This window comes from Canis lupus, chromosome 35, assembly GCF_003254725.2.
Source record: "Canis lupus dingo isolate Sandy chromosome 35, ASM325472v2, whole genome shotgun sequence".
Taxonomy (NCBI): domain Eukaryota; kingdom Metazoa; phylum Chordata; class Mammalia; order Carnivora; family Canidae; genus Canis; species Canis lupus.
In genome coordinates, this window is record NC_064277.1 from 10,522,271 (window position 1) to 10,540,497 (window position 18,227).

General features: G+C 41.5%; 1 protein-coding gene across 2 annotated transcripts; it reads left to right on the forward strand.

Moving 5' to 3' along the window:
• Positions 1–1,047: 1,047 nt before the first annotated feature.
• On the forward strand, positions 1,048–11,152 carry PAK1IP1 (PAK1 interacting protein 1). Of its 2 annotated transcripts, XM_049106038.1 has the most exons (11): positions 1,160–1,423; positions 3,625–3,790; positions 5,103–5,177; positions 5,737–5,857; positions 5,934–6,008; positions 6,485–6,537; positions 7,089–7,234; positions 7,329–7,426; positions 9,433–9,532; positions 10,356–10,479; positions 10,627–11,152. In XM_049106038.1, exons 1-11 carry the CDS (start codon positions 1,337–1,339, stop codon positions 10,830–10,832), a joined length of 1,251 nt encoding a protein of 416 aa, XP_048961995.1. In that variant the 5' UTR covers positions 1,160–1,336; the 3' UTR covers positions 10,833–11,152. The 2 variants fall into 2 exon arrangements, with proteins under 2 accessions (XP_025300426.2, XP_048961995.1); XM_025444641.3 differs by lacking the exon at positions 5,103–5,177 and having other exon boundaries at positions 1,048–1,423.
• Positions 11,153–18,227: the final 7,075 nt, after the last annotated feature.

The window sequence follows — 18,227 nt, forward strand, 5'->3', positions numbered from 1 at the left end:
CGGGGTCGTGGGATGAGTCCTGCATTGAGCTCCCTGCAGGGAGCCTGCTTCTCCCTCTGCCTGTGTCTCTGCCTCTGTGTGTGTGTCTCTCATGAGAAAATAAATAAAACCTTAAAAAAAAAAAAAAAGAGGGGATCCCTGGGTGGCTCAGCAGTTGAACGTCTGCCTTGGGCTCAGGGCGTGACCCCGGGGTCTCGGGGAGTCCCGCATCGAGCTCCCTGCAGGAGCCTGCTTCTCCCTCTGCCCGTGTCTCTGCCTCTCTCTCTCTCTCTAGATTAAATAAATAAAATCCTACAAAAAAGGGGAGGGGAGGAGAGGGAGGGGAGGGGGGGAAGGCGCTGTAAGCTCAGCGCGCCACAGGGCTGACGAGCCGGCGCCGACGAGCCCCCCGCTCCCACTTGCAGACCCAGCTGCCGCAGCACCTGCGAGATGCTGACGCTCCCGGAGGTGTTCCATCAGGCGTGCGCAAAGCCGTGCTGTCTAACAGACCTCTGCATCTCCGTACCCTACGGGGAGCTCTCAGACGTCAATTAAGGCGATTTCTGTTTTCACGACCGGAGCCGACCTCGGGGCTCGGGGGTGAGAGTCCCTCCGGCACGTTCGCCGAGGCGGCGTGCGCCCGGCTTGCTCGAGCGGCCCCTCCTTGCACCCTTCGGGTCTAGCGCCCTGGCCCCTCCTCCGGGTGGTGGGGCGACGCCGGCCGCAGGGACCGCACGGTCCGCGCAGCCAGACGAGCTGGAAGGGAGGTGCGCAGGGCGGGCCCCCGACTTCGCGCGCTGCTCTAGACGCCGCAGGCCACCCCCTCCGTGCCTTACTGGGAGGGAGCCTCCTCTGTGCTTCGGGCGCAAAAAGGAGACCTTCCTTTTTCCGAACTCCCTAACCTTCCTAATTCCCGTCCCGGGTCCCGCACCCCACATCTGCAGGTGCCTCCCGAGGTAGAGCACCACGCCGCCAGAGGCCCCGCCCACTCTGGGCAGGCCACGCCCCCATGACGTCACGGAAACGAGGGGCTTCCGCAGAGGCTGCCCCGCCCTGCTCCCCTGAGACCCGCCCAGCTGGCGGCCACCTAGGACGTGCCTGCTTGCTCCCAACTTTTGTCTCCTCGCCTTGAGAACGTCCTCATGCGGCGTCCTTGTTTCTTCTCCTCTTGGAAGCTCCGCGCGATCTTCGAGCGCTGAAACAGTTTCCACGGAGGCAGGCGCCCCAAGGGCAGCCCTGAGCTCGTGACGTCAATTTGAGCGCCGGCGCAGGAAGGACCCCTACGTGCGCTGGCGTCCGCTTTCGTCATTCCGTGTCGGCGGAGCGGGGCTCGCGGAAGGGGCACGTGCGCCGCTGAATGGAGCTGGTAGCTGGTTGCTACGAGCAGGTCCTTTTTGGGTTCGCTATTCGCCGGGAGCCGGACGCAGGCGGCGAGCACCGGGAGGTCAGAGGGGGCGCGCGGAGGGACCGCGGGAGGAGGTGCGCGGGTGGGTCCGGGCGGGTTCCCCCGCGGCGGAGGTGGGCACGGCGTCGCAGGTAAACACTTTGATCTCTTAGGGCTTCATTGATGAATCGAACCCACGCGTGTAGTTTAGTTTAGTTTTTTTTTTTTTAATGTAGAGTGGGCATTTCATAAGACGAGGTCGTGTCTGTTGGGTTTCACAGACTTTCTGAGCGCGGTCCAGGAAGGAAGCTGGCGTTCTTGGGTTCAGGGTTTAACGCCTGTGAGTTGACAGCCAGTTTCACGTGTTCAGGGTTTAATGAAAGAACAGTTTGCTCTTTTATTGAGTTTTGTCTTGGGATTTTTCAAGATAGTAGAGCTGAGTCTGGATGAATCTCTCATTGGTTAAAAAAAAAAAAGTGTTCCAATTTATTCAGTAGTTTCGGACTCTTCCCCCCCCCCCGAGTGGGGGGGGGCATTCGTTGGTAAAGGGGTGCGAAGAAGCCAGAGAATGGATCCGCGCTGGAGAGCTCGCTAGCGTGAGGAGAGCAAGGGGGACAAATGCATGGAGAAAATGACAACAAAATACAATTATCTTTACCAGATGTGTGAGCAGAAATGTTAAGTAAGATTGCCTTTAGTGAAACAGGTAGTTAGGACCTGTCCAGGACCAGAAATAAGATCTAATTTTTAGCCTAGTCATGTTTTTTTCCCCCTAAGAAAAAATAGGCTTCTTACCTTTTTTATTTTTATTTCTTCAGTATTTATGTACGAAGTCAAGGTGTCAGTCTTGAATTAATCAGAAAACTGGATGTATATAATTTGATTACTTTTGTTTATTTCGTTCTCAACCTGGTCATTAATCTGCTTCTGGGCTGAAGGTGATATCTCTTGAACCTCTAAAGATGGTGCTATTGATTGTGTTTTCTTTGTAATGAAGTTGCTGTGTTGTCCCGGACACATAGTCGTCCTCACAGCAATAGCCCGAGGCGGGTACAGCTGACTCTGTCTTACAGGTGAGAGCCTGAAGTTGAGGTAGGTTAGGTGACCTGCTCCAGGCCACACAGGAGATGATCGAGAGACCTGGGACTCCCATCCCCAGGTGTGTGTGAAATGTGAAGCCCTGACACTCTCCACTACTGCTGCTAAACCTAGACAGACAGTAGCTCAGATAATCAGCATTCCTTTTGTAATATGCACAAAGGTTTTTTGTTTGTTTTTACCGTGATAGCAGTCCTCAGGAATATTGTGTCTTTATTCAGAAGAGCTCCCTTGGTCCTGGTTGCTGGAAGCAATGTCTGTTGCTGTAGATATTTAGAAATTAATTTGCTGTAACACATCTTAAACATGTTCAGAGAGGTCTGATTTTTTTTTTTCCTTCTTCTTTGGTTTGTTTTGCTAATACTTCCTAATGCATCTTCTTCCATTTGAGGTGTGTGTATGTGTTTTCAGCTGCCAGTCACTCTTGGTGCTCATCCAGTCTCATTTATTCAATCCAAAAGTTGCATCTCCATAAGCATAGAGTTCTTGAGACTTCGTCATGGGTCATTCTGTGGGGCTTATATTGGTACTGATGGAAGGAAGCCATAATTTTTATCCTGTTTATTTTTCTTTGTAAGACTTGTCATTATACTCCTCTGTATGTGGCATCGTATTTGTTTACTGTCTGTCTTTCCCCCAGGGATGGCAGTTCTGTTATAATAAGGACATTGTTTACTGCTATATATCAATCATCTAAAATAGTGTCAGGCACATAGTATTCATTTAGTATTTGAGTAAATTCAAATCAAAATCTGAACATTTGAATGAATGAATGGTATCCAAGCCTCACATATAAATAAATATATTAAGCAGTTAAGGGTTTGGCTAGGACCTTAAAGTAGCCCTGTCTCCATAATTGTTTTGGAGTCAGGATACCCAGCATGGCCTTCCCATTTCCTTGCTGCCTGCCGTATTTCTCAGGTTCTTTGTTTTTCTTAATCTACTATCATTGCATACTTTTCTTCTCCTTTTGTAAGTATCTACTGGTCATTTTCATGGATCGTGGAACCACTTAGGTGTTTCGAGTAACATCTGTTTGCATTAAGCTGCAGACATTTTTGTAGGGAGCAGAAAGGTACTTGGTGTGTGCAGTAGGAGGACTTGATTTACAAAGGAATTCAGAACTATGATATGATTGTGACATTGTGTGTTTTACTCTTCAGCAAAAATGGACTGCTGTGGCTGACTTCACTCACCATGCCCACACTGCCTCCTTGTCAGCGGTGGCTGTAAATAGTCGTTTTGTGGTCACTGGGAGCAAAGATGAAACAATTCACATATATGACATGAAAAAGAAGATAGACCATGGGGCTTTAGTGCATCACAATGGTAAGAATATTAGATCCTATAAGATAATGTTGAGGCATTATTACTTTACAATTTGACTTCATTTGAATGATTGATTAGGTGTCTAGGATGTAGCATGGTCTGTGCTAGGAAATACAGAAATGAAAAAAAATGTGGTCCTTTTTTTTTTTTTTTGTCTTGTTTTTGTTTTTATCCTTAAGTTCTTCACAGTCCATATTGGGAGAGAGAAGGAACTCACGTAACTCACTTGGTGGGGGAGTGAGTGGAAGCAGCTTTTCAATGAAAACTTCCCCCAAATGACATCTGATTGAATTGTCTTAAAAGTACCAGTTAGCCTGGCAGGAGAAGGGCATTCTGGGCAGAGCAGGAAGCGGAGGAGCACGGTAGCAGCCTCATGTTGATAGCTGACTTGGTTGAGGGAGTACCACATGCCTAGCAGTGTGCCAAGAAGCTACTGTTACAGCTTCAGATTAAAGAGGAGAAAACTGAGATTCAAAGATGTTAACTTGACTTGCCAGTGGTCACAAAATAATAGAACTAGAACTCAAACCTAGGTCTAGAGCCCATGTTTTTAACCGTTGTGTGCAAGTAAATATGTATGATGAGAAGGTGAAAATGGAGGTTGGGGTGACTGGAGAAGTAGATGGGCCAGGTCCTGGGTGGCCCTTGAGAAGAGGAGGTTAGGGATTGAATGGGAGGGAGGGGCCCTGCAGGCTTGACAACGTGCTGGCACCCAGGATGTGAGAGAGATGCTGAGCAAGAGCAAGCAGAAGACTGATGAGAGTCTTCTCTGTTGAAGCTGGAGGCTATGAATCGAGTAACATCCGTTTGCATTAAGCTCAGACATTTTTGTAGGGACCAGAAAAGTACTTGGTATGTGTAGTAGGAGGCTTGATTTACAAAGGAATTCAGGATTTTTGGTGAAAGAAGAGATTGTTGGGCTACAGAAGGTGGGGGGGGGGGTGCTCTGAATGGTCTATAGATCTCTGAAACAATAAAGCAGGTAAACTGTGAGTGAAGGGGGCCTGGTAGGGTTGGTGAGAGATGAGGTTGTGGGCAGGGATGAGGTTCGTAAGAGTTCACGAGTTGTGATGTGCAAGCAGCTCTAGGTGGTAACTATGTCCCGGGGTGTACGCATCAGGGACTGAACCAGAGAGGGAGGCGAGGCCACTGGAGTTGAGGAGGTCAGGGGTTGGTAATGCTCGGGTCATGCCTGGGTTTTCCTCGGCGCTGGTGAAGTTGTCCAGGGTAGTGGTAGGATCAACTAGTAGGCCGAATAGGTGTGTTTTTTTTCAATATTGAACTCCATGCTGTTTTTACTGTATTTCCCCAGGGACAAAGAATGGAGGCTTAACACGTGTTCCAGGAAAGGGGCAATGGAAAGGAAGAACTGAAAATCGTAGCCCCGGTTAGACGTGCCCTTAGCTTGGGGACACTCCGTCATGTTGGCTTCCTGCAATTAAAGCCAGATGAGACTGCCACGCATTGGTTCTAGCAGTGAATTTGGAGTAGTCCGTGTCTGTCTTAGGTCCTTAGCTACTTTGACAAGCGTTTCCCTTTCCAACAGAAGCAAGGCTTTGATCGAATTCAACATGCGTTCTTTTTCCATTGTGTCTCATCCAATCCCAGTTCACACAAGAAAGTCTTCTCTCCCCCTTGGGTGTGGAAGAAATAGTTAGACCTGGTCTGCCTGAAGCCACTGGCAAGGTGTTCCACAGTTGGAAAAGGACTGACTGAGAAGGAGCTAGGATGGGGATGAAGTACAGTTCCTATTTTTCTTCATTCCTTGTGGAGTTCTTGCCTGTTTGTTTTTGTAAAAGAAATTTCTTCACCTAAGACTTTAAGGTATATTTCAGTAATATTAAGACGTTAGATGTTTTACTTTTACCACAGTGTAGCCTTCAAACCAGAAATGGAGTTTGCATTCAAAATGAACATTAAGTCTGCCTGTCTTGGTTTTTCCACAGGCACAATAACTTGCCTGAAATTCTACGGCAACAGGCACTTAATCAGTGGGGCAGAAGATGGACTCATTTGTGTGTGGGATGCAAAGAAGTGGGAGTGCCTGAAGTCGATTAAAGCTCACAAGTGAGTCAGGCCCCTTCCCCACTGGCGGTCTCTAGGTGCCAGTGAAGTTGGGGTCTAACTGTTGGTTTCCTTTTAGAGGACACGTGACCTTCCTTTCTATTCATCCGTCTGGCAAGTTGGCCCTCTCTGTGGGTACAGATAAGACGTTAAGGTAAGTCGTTAATGCTGAGAGCATCTTTTCCGAGTTGTGGTCTTTGTTCTCTAAGGACAACAGGAAGCTACCATCAGTATATTTTAGTATAATAGATTCGTTTTCTGTCTTGTCTCATTGCCGTCAGCTACTGAAAGGTATTGAACCTTTTCACAACGGTAGAGAAAAAAATGACAGGCTGTGTTCACTCGTACATAGTATATCCCAATCGTAAGCTGTGAAGAGGACGGTGGTCCTAAAAACAAATGTTTTAGGAGGTAAAATCTTTTGAAAATAATGTTAAACATTTTAAATATATTAGAGAGTACGGGAATGGATGAGTTACTCTTGCTTGATAGTAAATATTTCCAGTGTTGCTGTAAGAAACATATTCTAATTAGCTTCCTGTGTAGTCAATTGTTGTTTGAGTAAGTCTTCATTATGCTTACCTTTACGCCTAGTGTAAGTGATCTGTAAGTGAGCTGCTTATTTTGCAGAACATGGAATCTTGTGGAAGGAAGATCAGCATTCATAAAAAATATAAAACAGAGTGAGTACTTTTATTTGGAATGTTTTTTATAACTTCATGGAATATGAGTGTATGTACATCCACATATACTTTTATTTCCCTACTTGATGGTGGTTACCTCCTGGGGCAATAATTTAGGTTACTTTCCTTTCCCATTTTATTTATTTATTTTTCTATCTGTCTTAGAGGTTTTTATTTATTTGAGAGAGAGAGAGTCTGTACACGCAGCAGGGAGAGGGAGAAGCAGACTGTCCTGAGCAGGGAGCCTGATGTGGGACTCGATCCCAGGACCTGAGCCGAAAGGACTGAGCCACCTAGGTGCTCCCCTTTCCTTTCCCATTTTAGATGGGAATTCTCGTCATGACTGTCACCTACCAGGTCTATGACTTAATGATTCTTTGAATCCAGTTCATTTTCTAAAACTTAACTTGTAAAATATGTACCGAAGTTTGTTGTGAAGGGATAGTGGATGTGAAAATGCACAGTGCAATCATTTACTTTTTTAATAATTACTCTGATCATTTCTTTTTCTTGTTTATGAACTAAAAAAGCTTAGTGTTTTTAACTTACAGATGCTCACATAGTTGAATGGTCCCCAAGAGGAGAGAGATACATAGTTGTCATCCTGAATAAAATAAATGTCTATCAGCTAGACACTGCGTCTGTTAGTGGCACCATCACAAATGAAAAGAGAATATCTTCTGTTACATTTCTTTCAGTAAGTGACCAGAAATCAGTGATGGGATTTTAGTGTATATGGTGATGGTTGGACTTGTTGATGACATTCTGGATATTCTTTTTCCCTCTTATAGGAGTCTGTCCTTGCAGTGGCTGGAGATGAAGAAGTTGTAAGGTTTTTTGACTGTGATTCACTAACGTGTGTCTGTGAATTTAAAGCTCATGAAAACAGGTATTTTCTTTGCCAGTCTCTATGTGCATCTATGTGTAGTTTTCATTAAGTGTTAATGTAGGCAGTAGTTTCATAAAACAGTGTCCATGTTTTCTCATGAACAACTGCAGAGATAGACATTTCTACATAAATATTTTTGGGGAGAGGATGGTGGAAATGTTGTCTTCTTGGCCTTAAGTTGTACAAAAGTGGGGATATTGGTATCAGGGCTAGTGATTTGCACAAGATATTTTTCCAGTAATATTATTAATCTTGGGGCTTGAAATCAACCATATTTGAAGAGGAACAAAAAAATTAAACAATGTTGAGCTTTGCCAGGACCTCTCTTTTACTTATTCCCACTTCTTCCCCCTTTGTACAGTATTGGTTTTTTTCCTACAGGAGAGATAGGTGACAGTATTGACTTGTTTTGTGCCAGTCTTTCTTACCTGTTACTGCTCGCTGTATTTCTAGGGGATAGACACTGATTCTCACAGTAAACAGTTATAAGTGACTTGGCCAAAATTACTATACTGTTAGGTGATGGAACTGTGATTCAAACCCAGATCTATCTGCCTCTTTTTTTCCTACTATTTTGGAAAAGGTGATAATGAACAGTTGTACTTGAATGTGCTTCATTTGCGTGTTCTTCAGTATCTTAAATTTAGTCATAATTTTTATTTTCTAAATAACAGTTTTTAAGAACTGTCTTTGTAAGTACTTTGAATACTACAGTCCGTGTACAGGCCCTGGTTTTTCCCTGTATTGGGAAGTGTTCATTCAAGGGCATTTCAAATGTACTAATAACAATAGAACACTTAAGATAACACTTAAATCCAATCTTTAAAAAAAAAATAGCACTTAAGATATTTGGCCATTCATTCACATTGATTTAACAGGTATTCATGAGCATCCATTAAGAACTGCACTAAGTATTTAATTATGAACAAAAAAGACAAGAGCTTGCTTTTGTGGCTCTTATAGAGGAGCTAAAGATGATAAAAGAGTAAGCAGATAATTCTAACTGGAAAGAAATAGAAAAATGTGCCTTAAGAATACCAGCAGTAACTTAGTATGACTGGGGAAGGAAAGGGGTAGGACTCTACAGATGAAAAGGGACCTGTTTCTAGAGAGAGGAGAGAACTGCAGGCACAGTGGGACAGAGGAAGGAAAGAGCTGGGTGTATTTTAGGACTGGATAATGGAGCTTTGTGACTAGATCAGAGTGAGCCAAACAGTGCATGGCCTTGTAGAGTTTAGATTTTATATAAGAGCTTTAGGGAGTTTAGATTTTATATTAAGAACCTTATAGATTTTGCTTTGTTTATTTCTTTCTATGGAAGAAATTAAAGGCAGACAGACTAGTTTAAGGAAGCAATCCCCATAGACCCTACCACTTAGCGTCAGCAGTTGTCAGTTTATGGCCAGACTTGCTTTATATATATATATCTCCAGCCCCTTCTCTCTCTCTTGTGTTATTTTTTAAAAGATCTGAGTTTTGTAGGATTTTAAGCCTGGGAGTAACATGATTGATTCATAATTTTAAAATATTGTTAGCAAAAATGGAAGCAGAGAGACCAGTGGTCTACTCGGTAATCCAGAAGAATAACAGTAGTGGCTTAGACAAGGGGTGGTGGCCCTGGACGTGAGAGAAATGGATGTGTAGGAGGAAGCCATGGTTCATCTGTTGCCTTACTTGTCTCTTCATCCTGAGCTTGGGAGTCTCTTCACGTGAGGGACTTAAGTATCTATTTCCTTTATGATAACCTGATTATAGTTATCATAATCTTCTTTTTAACTTTTTCTTAAGATATTGTTAACAGTCCATTTTATCTTGGGATTTGGTCCTTGAAAAGGACTCATTGACTCATAGGATGTGAAGCATAGTCAGATTTTATCACTGTTCCTTGCACAGTTTGGAAGCACTTGGAATTGAAAAATCAAGAGACTGTGTACATAGACTCTTTATGACAATATCATACTATGTGGGAGAAAGGATCTTTTATGGTGTTAATATTTCTATCCTAGGGTAAAAGACATACTCAGTTTTGAAGATCCAGAGCATCACATTATTGTTACAGCATCCAGTGATGGTTTCATCAAAATGTGGAAGCTTAAGCAGGATAAGGTCAGTGTCTTAGTACCATATAAATGCACTTTAATGCAAGTGTTATTATCAGTACTGCTTGAGTTCAGGGAGGTAGACTATTTTTCAAGGCAGAAGTCTTTAAAATCTCTTCCATGCATGCTTGATATTCATAGTTTTAATTAAAGTTAGGGTTCCAGGAGCTATCTTGGGGTTGGTATTGGTGAGTCTGAGCTGGCAAGGTGCCAGAACTCCTTTTTCAGAGAAGTGCTACTTCCATTTGTATAATGATGTTCTCTGTAAGATTTTGTTAAATAAAAATACTGCCGTTATTAAAAATTTGAAAATTACTGGTTGATAATGGAACCAACTTAAATTCTTTTCAGTAGCCTTGCTCTCACAGACCCTCTTCATTTATTATTCTTAATTCTCTTATAAACACATTCTATAAATGTGGTTTGTTAAGTGGTTGCAGGGTTTTGTGTTAAACCTAGAAATAAATAAAAGACATGGTCCTTTTCTTAATGAATTTACAGTTTTTGAATATTCAGAAACATGCTCTGTGAGGGCATGAGGGACATAGTCAAACCCAAAATGAATCAGGATAGATTTCTTCTAAATAGCATATTTTTTTCTGAAGAAAAATACCATAACTTTTAAATTAAAAACCTCCCAACTGGCTGGCTCAGTTGAAAGAATATATATGGCTCCTGATCTTGGGGTTGTTAAGTGTGAGCCTCATGTTGGGTTTAGAGATTATTTCAAAAAATAAAATGTTAAATAATAAGTTAACTTGATTATGGAAAAAGAAAAATCATTTAAAATTCCCCTATATTATCATGAATTTTTATTTCTTCTGTTTTAGAAAGTTCCCCCATCTTTACTCTGTGAAGTAAAAACTAATGCCAGGCTGACATGTCTTGGAGTATGGCTAGACAGAGTGACAGACACACAAGAAAGCCTCCCTTCAGCTGCAGAGCCTTCTGCTGGTAAGTGAAAGGGATGATTTTTTAAAAAATTGTAGCTCTTGAATTGTTGAAGTGGAGGAAATTCAGATAATTTTATTTTCTTGCCAACCTGTGTTTATTTCAAGAGGGGAAAAGCAGTCTTTAAATGCACTGTTTCTTGTATTTTAGTAAGTAAAGAGCAGTCCAAAATCAACAAAAGGGAAGCTGGCGATGTAGTACAGGAAGAAGAAAGGCAGTCCAAATCTAATGCAAAGAAATGTGGTTTAACTGGTGACAGTAATAAGCCAACAAAAGGAAATACCGTGGTGTCAACAAAGAAGAGGAAAATGGTAGAAATGTTGGAAAAAAAGAAGAGAAAAAAGAAGAAAACATAAATGATAGTGTGAATCTCACATTTCTCCTATGAGAAAAACTTCTTAGATGGAATCATTCGTTTCAAATGTGTCCGTCCCCCCACCCCTCCCGTGTAAAAGCTAGAAATTTCTTCTTTTGAAGAAAATGTACAGCTTAAAAAAAAAAAAAACTTTTAAGTGTTTATTATTTTTTTTAACAATGGTAAAACTATTTTTGCTAGACAGCATTTTATGAATTATAGACCGTGGTGATATATATACTATGTTAATGTGTAATATATAATTTTTGTTGTTGTATAAAGCAAATAAAGATCTTTCTCAAAATGCTTTGGTTTAAAACATACGCAGTTTTGAACACATTCTTTACCAAAGATGGGTTAGAGTGGTTTTTCAGGTTTTTCTCCTAAACGGGGGAAGAATGATAAAGCTGCCTTATTCTATGGCTATGGTTCTAGTAATTTCAGTGCAGATTTTATTCATTCTGGTAACAAAGGTATAAAAAGATTTTCATACCAGGAGACATATTAAGACAAACTTAAAAATCACAGACACATAAAATATGTGTGTGTAAAGCCATATGCTTAAACTCGGGGCTGTGTGCATAACAAATTCATTAGTGATTGCCAAGCCTCATTAAACTACTCTGCTTCCAGGTTGTGGACAACAAGATAATTGAAGGGTCAGAAAATGACATTTCTAGGGTTCTTTTCCATCTGTTTCTGGCCAATAACAAAAAAATCACATAGTTAATCTAACAAAGATAGTCTTAAATTCTGCCTGTTGATTATAATCTTGTCATCAGTTATTTTTCCCCTCAGTAGATTCCTGAGTGTTTTGAAAAGGCACATTATTAGAAGATTCATAGATTTGAATTAGCCGACCAGATGTCAGATACCTGAGGCCAACAGGGAATCCCTGCCGTAGAGGCAAGATGAGACAGACATCTAGCATTTGGACACTGGAATTGCCACACTCTTCCCAGAAAGGAAATCATCTAGGAAATGAGCCACATTCTGTATCTAACATCTCATCCACCTCTTGGTTGACTTAGGCTTACAAGCGAAGATGAATAGAATTTTGGGGGTTTTGTTATGTTTTTGTTTAAATATTTTTTAGAGCAGTTTGAGATTTGTTACAAAATTGAGAGGAAGCACAGAGAGTTCTTCTATATCCCTGCCTCAACACTTGGAGCGGCCTCGCCCATGATCAACATTACTCCTAAGAATGGTATACTTTTTGCCAAGAATGACCCTACATTGACATATCATAATCACCCAAAGTTCATAGTTTCCCTTAGGGATCACTTTTGGTGGTGTACACTATGGGGACAAATGTATAATGACATGTTATAATCCACAGAATAGTTCCACTGCCCTAAAACAACTCTTCCTCCATCTCTCCTGTACCTGACCTCCCATAATCACTGTTTTTTTTTTTTATTTGTTTTTTGTTTTTTTTTTTCCTTACTGCCTCCATAGTTTTGCCTTTTCCAGAATGTTAGGTAGGTAGAATCATTCAGTATTGTTGCCTTTTTCAGATCGGATGCTTTCACTTAGTAATGTGCACTTTAAGTTTCCTCTGTGTGTTTTCATGGCTTGTTGGCTCATTTCTTTTTAATGTTCAGTAGTATTCCATTATCTATATGTACCACAGTTTACCTTCACCTACTGGAGGACAACTTGGTTGACTCCCAAGTTTCTGCAATTGAAGTTGCTCTAAAAATCCATGTGCAAGTTCTTGGGTGGATATGTTTTCAACACCTTTGGGTAAATACTAAATAGTGTTGATTGATGGACTGTATGGTAAAGAGTCTGTGTACTTCTGTGAGAAACCCCCACACTGTCTTCCAATGTGGCTATACCATTTTTCATTCCTACCATCAATGTCTTGAGTATGCCTGTTGTTCCACATCCTTACCCAGCATTAGGTGTTGTCAGTGTTCTAGATTTTAGCCAATCTTACAGGTGTGTAGTGGTATCTCATTTGCATTTCCCTGAGAACATATGTGGAACATCTTTTTATATGTTTATGTGTTATCTGCAGATCTTTGGTAAGGTGGCAAGGTATTTGGTCTGTTTTTTAATAAAATTGTTTTCTTACTATTGAGTTTTAAGAGTTCTTTGTATTTTCCATAGCAGTCCTTTATCAGATGTATCTTTTGCAAATATTTTTTCCCTGTCTATGGCTTGTCTTTTCATTCTCTTGATAATATCTTTTGCAGAAGTTTTTAATTTTAATGAAGTCTAGCTTATCAGTTATTTCTTTCATGGGTCTCATGTGTTTGATAGATCTTAAGAGGCTTCATCATACCCAAAAGTCATCTAAGTTTTCTCCTAGGTTTCTTTTTTTTTTTTTTTTCTCCTAGGTTTCTTTATGGGAGTTTTCTAGTTCTGCATTTTACATTTAGGTCTATAATCCATCCTGAGTTAATTTTTTAATTTTTGTAGCAGGTGTTAGGGCTGTGTCTCAATTTTATTTTATTTTTGCATGCAGATGTTCAGTTCCAGTGCCATTTGTTGAAGAGACAGACCATTTTTGTTGCCTCTGTTCCTTTGTCAAAGGTCAGTTGATTTTACAGTTCACCCTTGGATAACATGGGTTTGAGCTGTATGAGTCCACTTACAGATTTTTTTCAATAAATACGGTATAGTATTTCATGATTTTCTTAACGTTTTCTCTAACTTTATCGTGAGAATATGGTATATAATAAACATATACAAAATATATGTTAATCAACTGTTATCAGTAAGGCTTCTGATCAGGAGATTTTTACTAACTTTGAGGGGAGTCAAAAATTAGTATTCAGATTTTTGACTTGGTGGAGGGTCGACATCCCTAATGCCACTGTTCAAGATCATCTATATTTATGGTGGTCTATCTCTGGGCTCTCTATTCTGTTCCATTGATCTATTATGGGTTTTGTTTTCTGTTCATTTAACAGTACCATAATGTCTTGATTACAGTAGCAAAGTAAGTCTTGAAGTTGGGTAGCATCGGTTCTCCAATTTTGTTCTGCTTCAGTGTTTAGTATTTAGACCATTTATGTTTAAAGTAATTTTTTGTTTTTTTGTAATTCTTGGTTCTTTGTTATCTTTTGTGGTTTGATGGTTTTCTTTAGTGTTATGTTTGGGTTCCTTTCTCTTTATTTTTTGTGTGTCCTAGGTTTTTGGTTTGCGGTTACTATGAGGTTCCTATGTATTGACACACACACACCTATTTTAAGCTTCTAACACATTGTAAAAACACAACGTTTTTACTTACCTCACCCCCATTTTGTTTTTGATGCCATATTTTTCATATTTTTATTTTGTGTGTTCCTTAATTTTTGTGGTTATAGTCGAGTTTACTGTTTTTTTTTTCTTTTAACCTTCTTACTTTTTAAGTGCCGATTTACTGCCTTTACCATGTATTTGCCTTTACCAGTGAGATTTTTTTCATTCGTATGTTTTCTAGTTACAGCCATTACTTTTCTACTTAAAGAAGACCCTTGAACATTTCTTGTAACTCTGGTTTAGTGATGATGAACTTTAGTTTTTGCTCATTTGGGAAACTCTCTCTCCCTCAATTTTGAATGATAATCTTGCCAGATGGAGTATTCTTGGTTGTGGTGTTTTTTCCTTTTAGCACTTTGAGTATATCATGCCACATTCTTCTGGCCTTCAAAGTTTCTGCTGAAAAACTAGCTAATAGCCTTATAGGTTTTCTTTGTGACTCTTTTTCTCTTGCTACTTTTAAGATTTTCTCTTTAGCATTTTGACATTTTAATTATATGACATTCTGGCGTGGATCATTTCGGTTCTTCTTATTTGAGACTTCCTGGGATTCCTGTACCTTGGTGTCAGTTCCCCAGTGTTAGGGAACTTATCAACTATTATTTCTTCAAATAAGTTTCTACCCCTTTTTCTCTTCTTTTATCTGGGACCAGTAAAATGTGAAAGTACATGTGATGTTGTCCCAGGGGTCCCTTAAATTAGTCTCATTTTTAAAAGATATTTTCTTATTGGAGTTCTGAATGGGTGATTTCTACTATTCTGTCTTCCAGATTGCTGATCTGTATCTTTTAATATGCTGTTGATTCCATATAGTATATTTTTCAGTTTTTAAAAATTTTTAAATTTTATTTAAAAGATTATTTATTTATTCATGAGACAGAGAGGCAGAGACATAGGCAGGGGGAGAAGCAGGCTCCTTGCAGGGAGCCCGATGTGGGACTCAATCCCAGGACTCCGGGATCACTGCCCTGAGCTAAAAGTAGACGCTCAACCGCTGAGCCACCCAGGCATCCCTCAGTTTTTTTTTTTTTTTTTTTTTTAATCTGTTCCTTTTCTTTGGTTATTTCTTATATTTTTTAATTCTTCGTTGAAGTTTTCACTGTGTTCTTCCATTGTCCTCCCAAGTTCTGTCACCATCTTTATGACCATTACTTTGAATTCTTTAAGTAAATTATCTCTATTTCATGAGGGTTTTCCTTTTCTGGGGTTTTATTGGAACATATTCTTCTGTCTTCTCATTTTGAGTTTCTGTGTTTGTTTAAATGAAATAGAACAGCTACTTGTCTTGGTCTTGTAGGAGTGGCTTTGTGTAGCAGTGTCCCCTCTGTAGGCTGCATGTGCCTGATGGACTGCACTGGCAGGATTGCTGGACCTGGAATAGGTATGCAACAGAAGATACCTGAAGTGTTCTGTCCTGGGGTTGCCGTGGCTGGATGGCTGGAGGTGAAGCTGGCAAGGGTTCGGAATCCTGGGATGCTCTGTGCCTGGCTCACCATGGTGGGATGGCTGAGCTGGAGTGGGTGCTGGTTGGGAGTGTCCTAGTGCATGAGGTATCAGGGCATTCCTGGTGAAATGCTGAGCCAGGTGCAGACCTGTGGGTTCCCAGAGTACCCTGTGCTGGGGCCATCTCAGTGGATAGCTGGAGTTTGTGTGTTAGGAGTCTGGGGCTCACTGGAGCAGCTAAAGCACCTGGACCCTGCTCCCTTCTGTACTATCCAGGTGGAGAGGGGAATGTAAACCATGGCTCTTGCTGGCACCTCCAACCCCAGAGAGTTCCAGCAGGTCTCCCACTATTTGGTAGACACTCGAGGATTAATAAATAGATTTCCTTCACTTGTACGAGTTTGAGCACAAGCAGGGCAAAGGACAGAAGGAGAGGGAGAAGCAGGCTCCCTGATGAGCAGGGAGCCCAATATGGGGCTCAGTCCCAGAGCCCTGAGATCATGGCTTGAGCCAAAAGCAGATGTTTAACTGACTGAGTCACCCAGGTGCCCCAAACCACTGGGTTTTTTGGTGTGCCCTAGGGATGAGGAAATGTACTTGTGGGTTCCTCACTGATCTTCCTCCCAGCTGCAGGTGGTTGCTTTGGTGGTGGGGTTCCATTGTTACATTGTCTCTACCTCTTCTACCTTTATGTGGTCCCCCTATTGTTTTTTGTGCAGAAAGCTATTCAATCAATAGAACAGAATTATTCCTCAGAAGTAATTCTCTAGATGTAGGTGTAGATTCAGTGTGTCTATGTGTCTCTGCTTATTAAATTGATTTAATAAACCATGTGATTCAAGCATTTTAGGTTAGTCGATGAGCCTTTCTGCCCAGTGACTTCTGGCAGAGCTTACCTGGTAGTATCCTTAGAGGCCAACAGGTCCTATAAAACTATATAATTTATTTGAGGGAATTCATGTTCATTTTGTTTTGTTTTATTTTTCTATGTGGAAATGTATAGTCCACATATAGTCTTCACCATCTAAATGTTGAAGTATCTACTTTGATTCTTGTGTCTGAGCAGATTCTCATCACAAATTCACTCTTTCCCAATTTAGAAAGTGCCATGTTCCCTATATCTCCCCCATCCTTTTTTTATTCAATAGCCGTGTTTTGAGTGTTCACCATGTGCCAGGGCCAAAAGGAGAAGTGTGATCCTTACCCAAATGAAAAAGTTTTGGTAAATAATTAAATGTTGCATGAACCGGATTAGTTCTATCTTGGACAAATGCATCATTATGACTAATCTGTGATCTGAAACCTTGAGCACAGGTCCCTCCACTCTTTCCCTTTGTGTAGCCACACCATTCAGTATACCGTCAGGGCATAACGTCCTTGATCTGCCCTGGAGATAAGATTGACACATACCTGTTCTTAAACATCCTTCTCTTAGGTGGTCCCTCAGCAAGTACTCCCAATCTAGCACTATGAAAGCAAGTGTTAGGGGAGGTGGGATTACAGATGCCTACTTGTCCTGTGGCAGCCAAAGAAACACTTTGGCCTAAGTCCCCCCTAATAAGCCATTTCTTGCCAAGTGAGAATTGTTGGCTTTTTCCTTTGGTCTTACAGCTCCGTTGGCCTTTGGTGGTCATTTTGTGTACACCTCCCTTTCACAGAACACATGGAATGGCCTGGGACAGTCAGGGGCAGCTTGTCTGAGGACTAATAAAAAATGAGATTGACTTTTTAGACATAAAAAGACCTCTCTGGCAGAAGAAATCAGGTGCTATCACAGCAAAGAGAGACTTAACTGCAAGAAACAAAAAGCAGCTTGGGCTATTCCAAACTTCAACAGGACACAGGGATGGGTTTATAACAAAGACAGAAGTGTGTCTGACAGAAGCTGGGGTAGGAAGAGAACCAGAGCTCAGAAAGGGACAGGGTGCGGTCAGGGCAATCTCTCTCTCGTCTCAGACTCTCGGCGTGTTTTCATTTTCTCTGCAGCATGCCCTGTTCTATTCTATATCTGCTCATTCATTCCACACATGTTTATTGAGCATCCAGTGTGTGCCAAGCATTATTCTAAATGCTGCATAAACATCCTCATTCTCCAGGAACTTAAATGCTAGGGTGGGGAGATGATTTTACAGTTAGTAACTGATACAGCATACTAAATGTGGAGGTAAGTGCTAAGGAGAAAAAGAAGCTGTGGAGGGAAGTGCATATGCATTGCAAGTTTATCTTTAAAGATTTTATGACAGAGTGCGCACGTGCAAGAGCGGCAGAGGGGGACAGAAGAAGAGGGAGAGGGACAAGCAGACTGCCTCTGAGCATGGAGCCTGATGCGGGGCTTGATCCCAGGGCTCTGGGATCATGACCTGAGCCAAAGGCAGACGCATAACCAACTGAGCCACCCAGGTGCCCCATATGTGTTGCAATTTTAAGCAAGATCCAGGAAGGCCTCATTGACAAGGTGATATTTGAATAGAGACATAAAGGAGACAAGGAAGTGAACTGGGAGATTATCTGGGAAGTTCTGGGCGATGAAGCGGCTGGTGTCAGTGATCAGAAGTGGGAACAAGGAGGCCGCAGCAACATAAGCAAAAGGGAGATGAAAGTGAGCTGAGGGTAGGGAGGTAGATGTGTAGGACGTTACAGGCTACTGCATGAGAAAGGGGGCCACCAGAGGGTTAATTTTTTTTTTTTTTAAGATTTTATT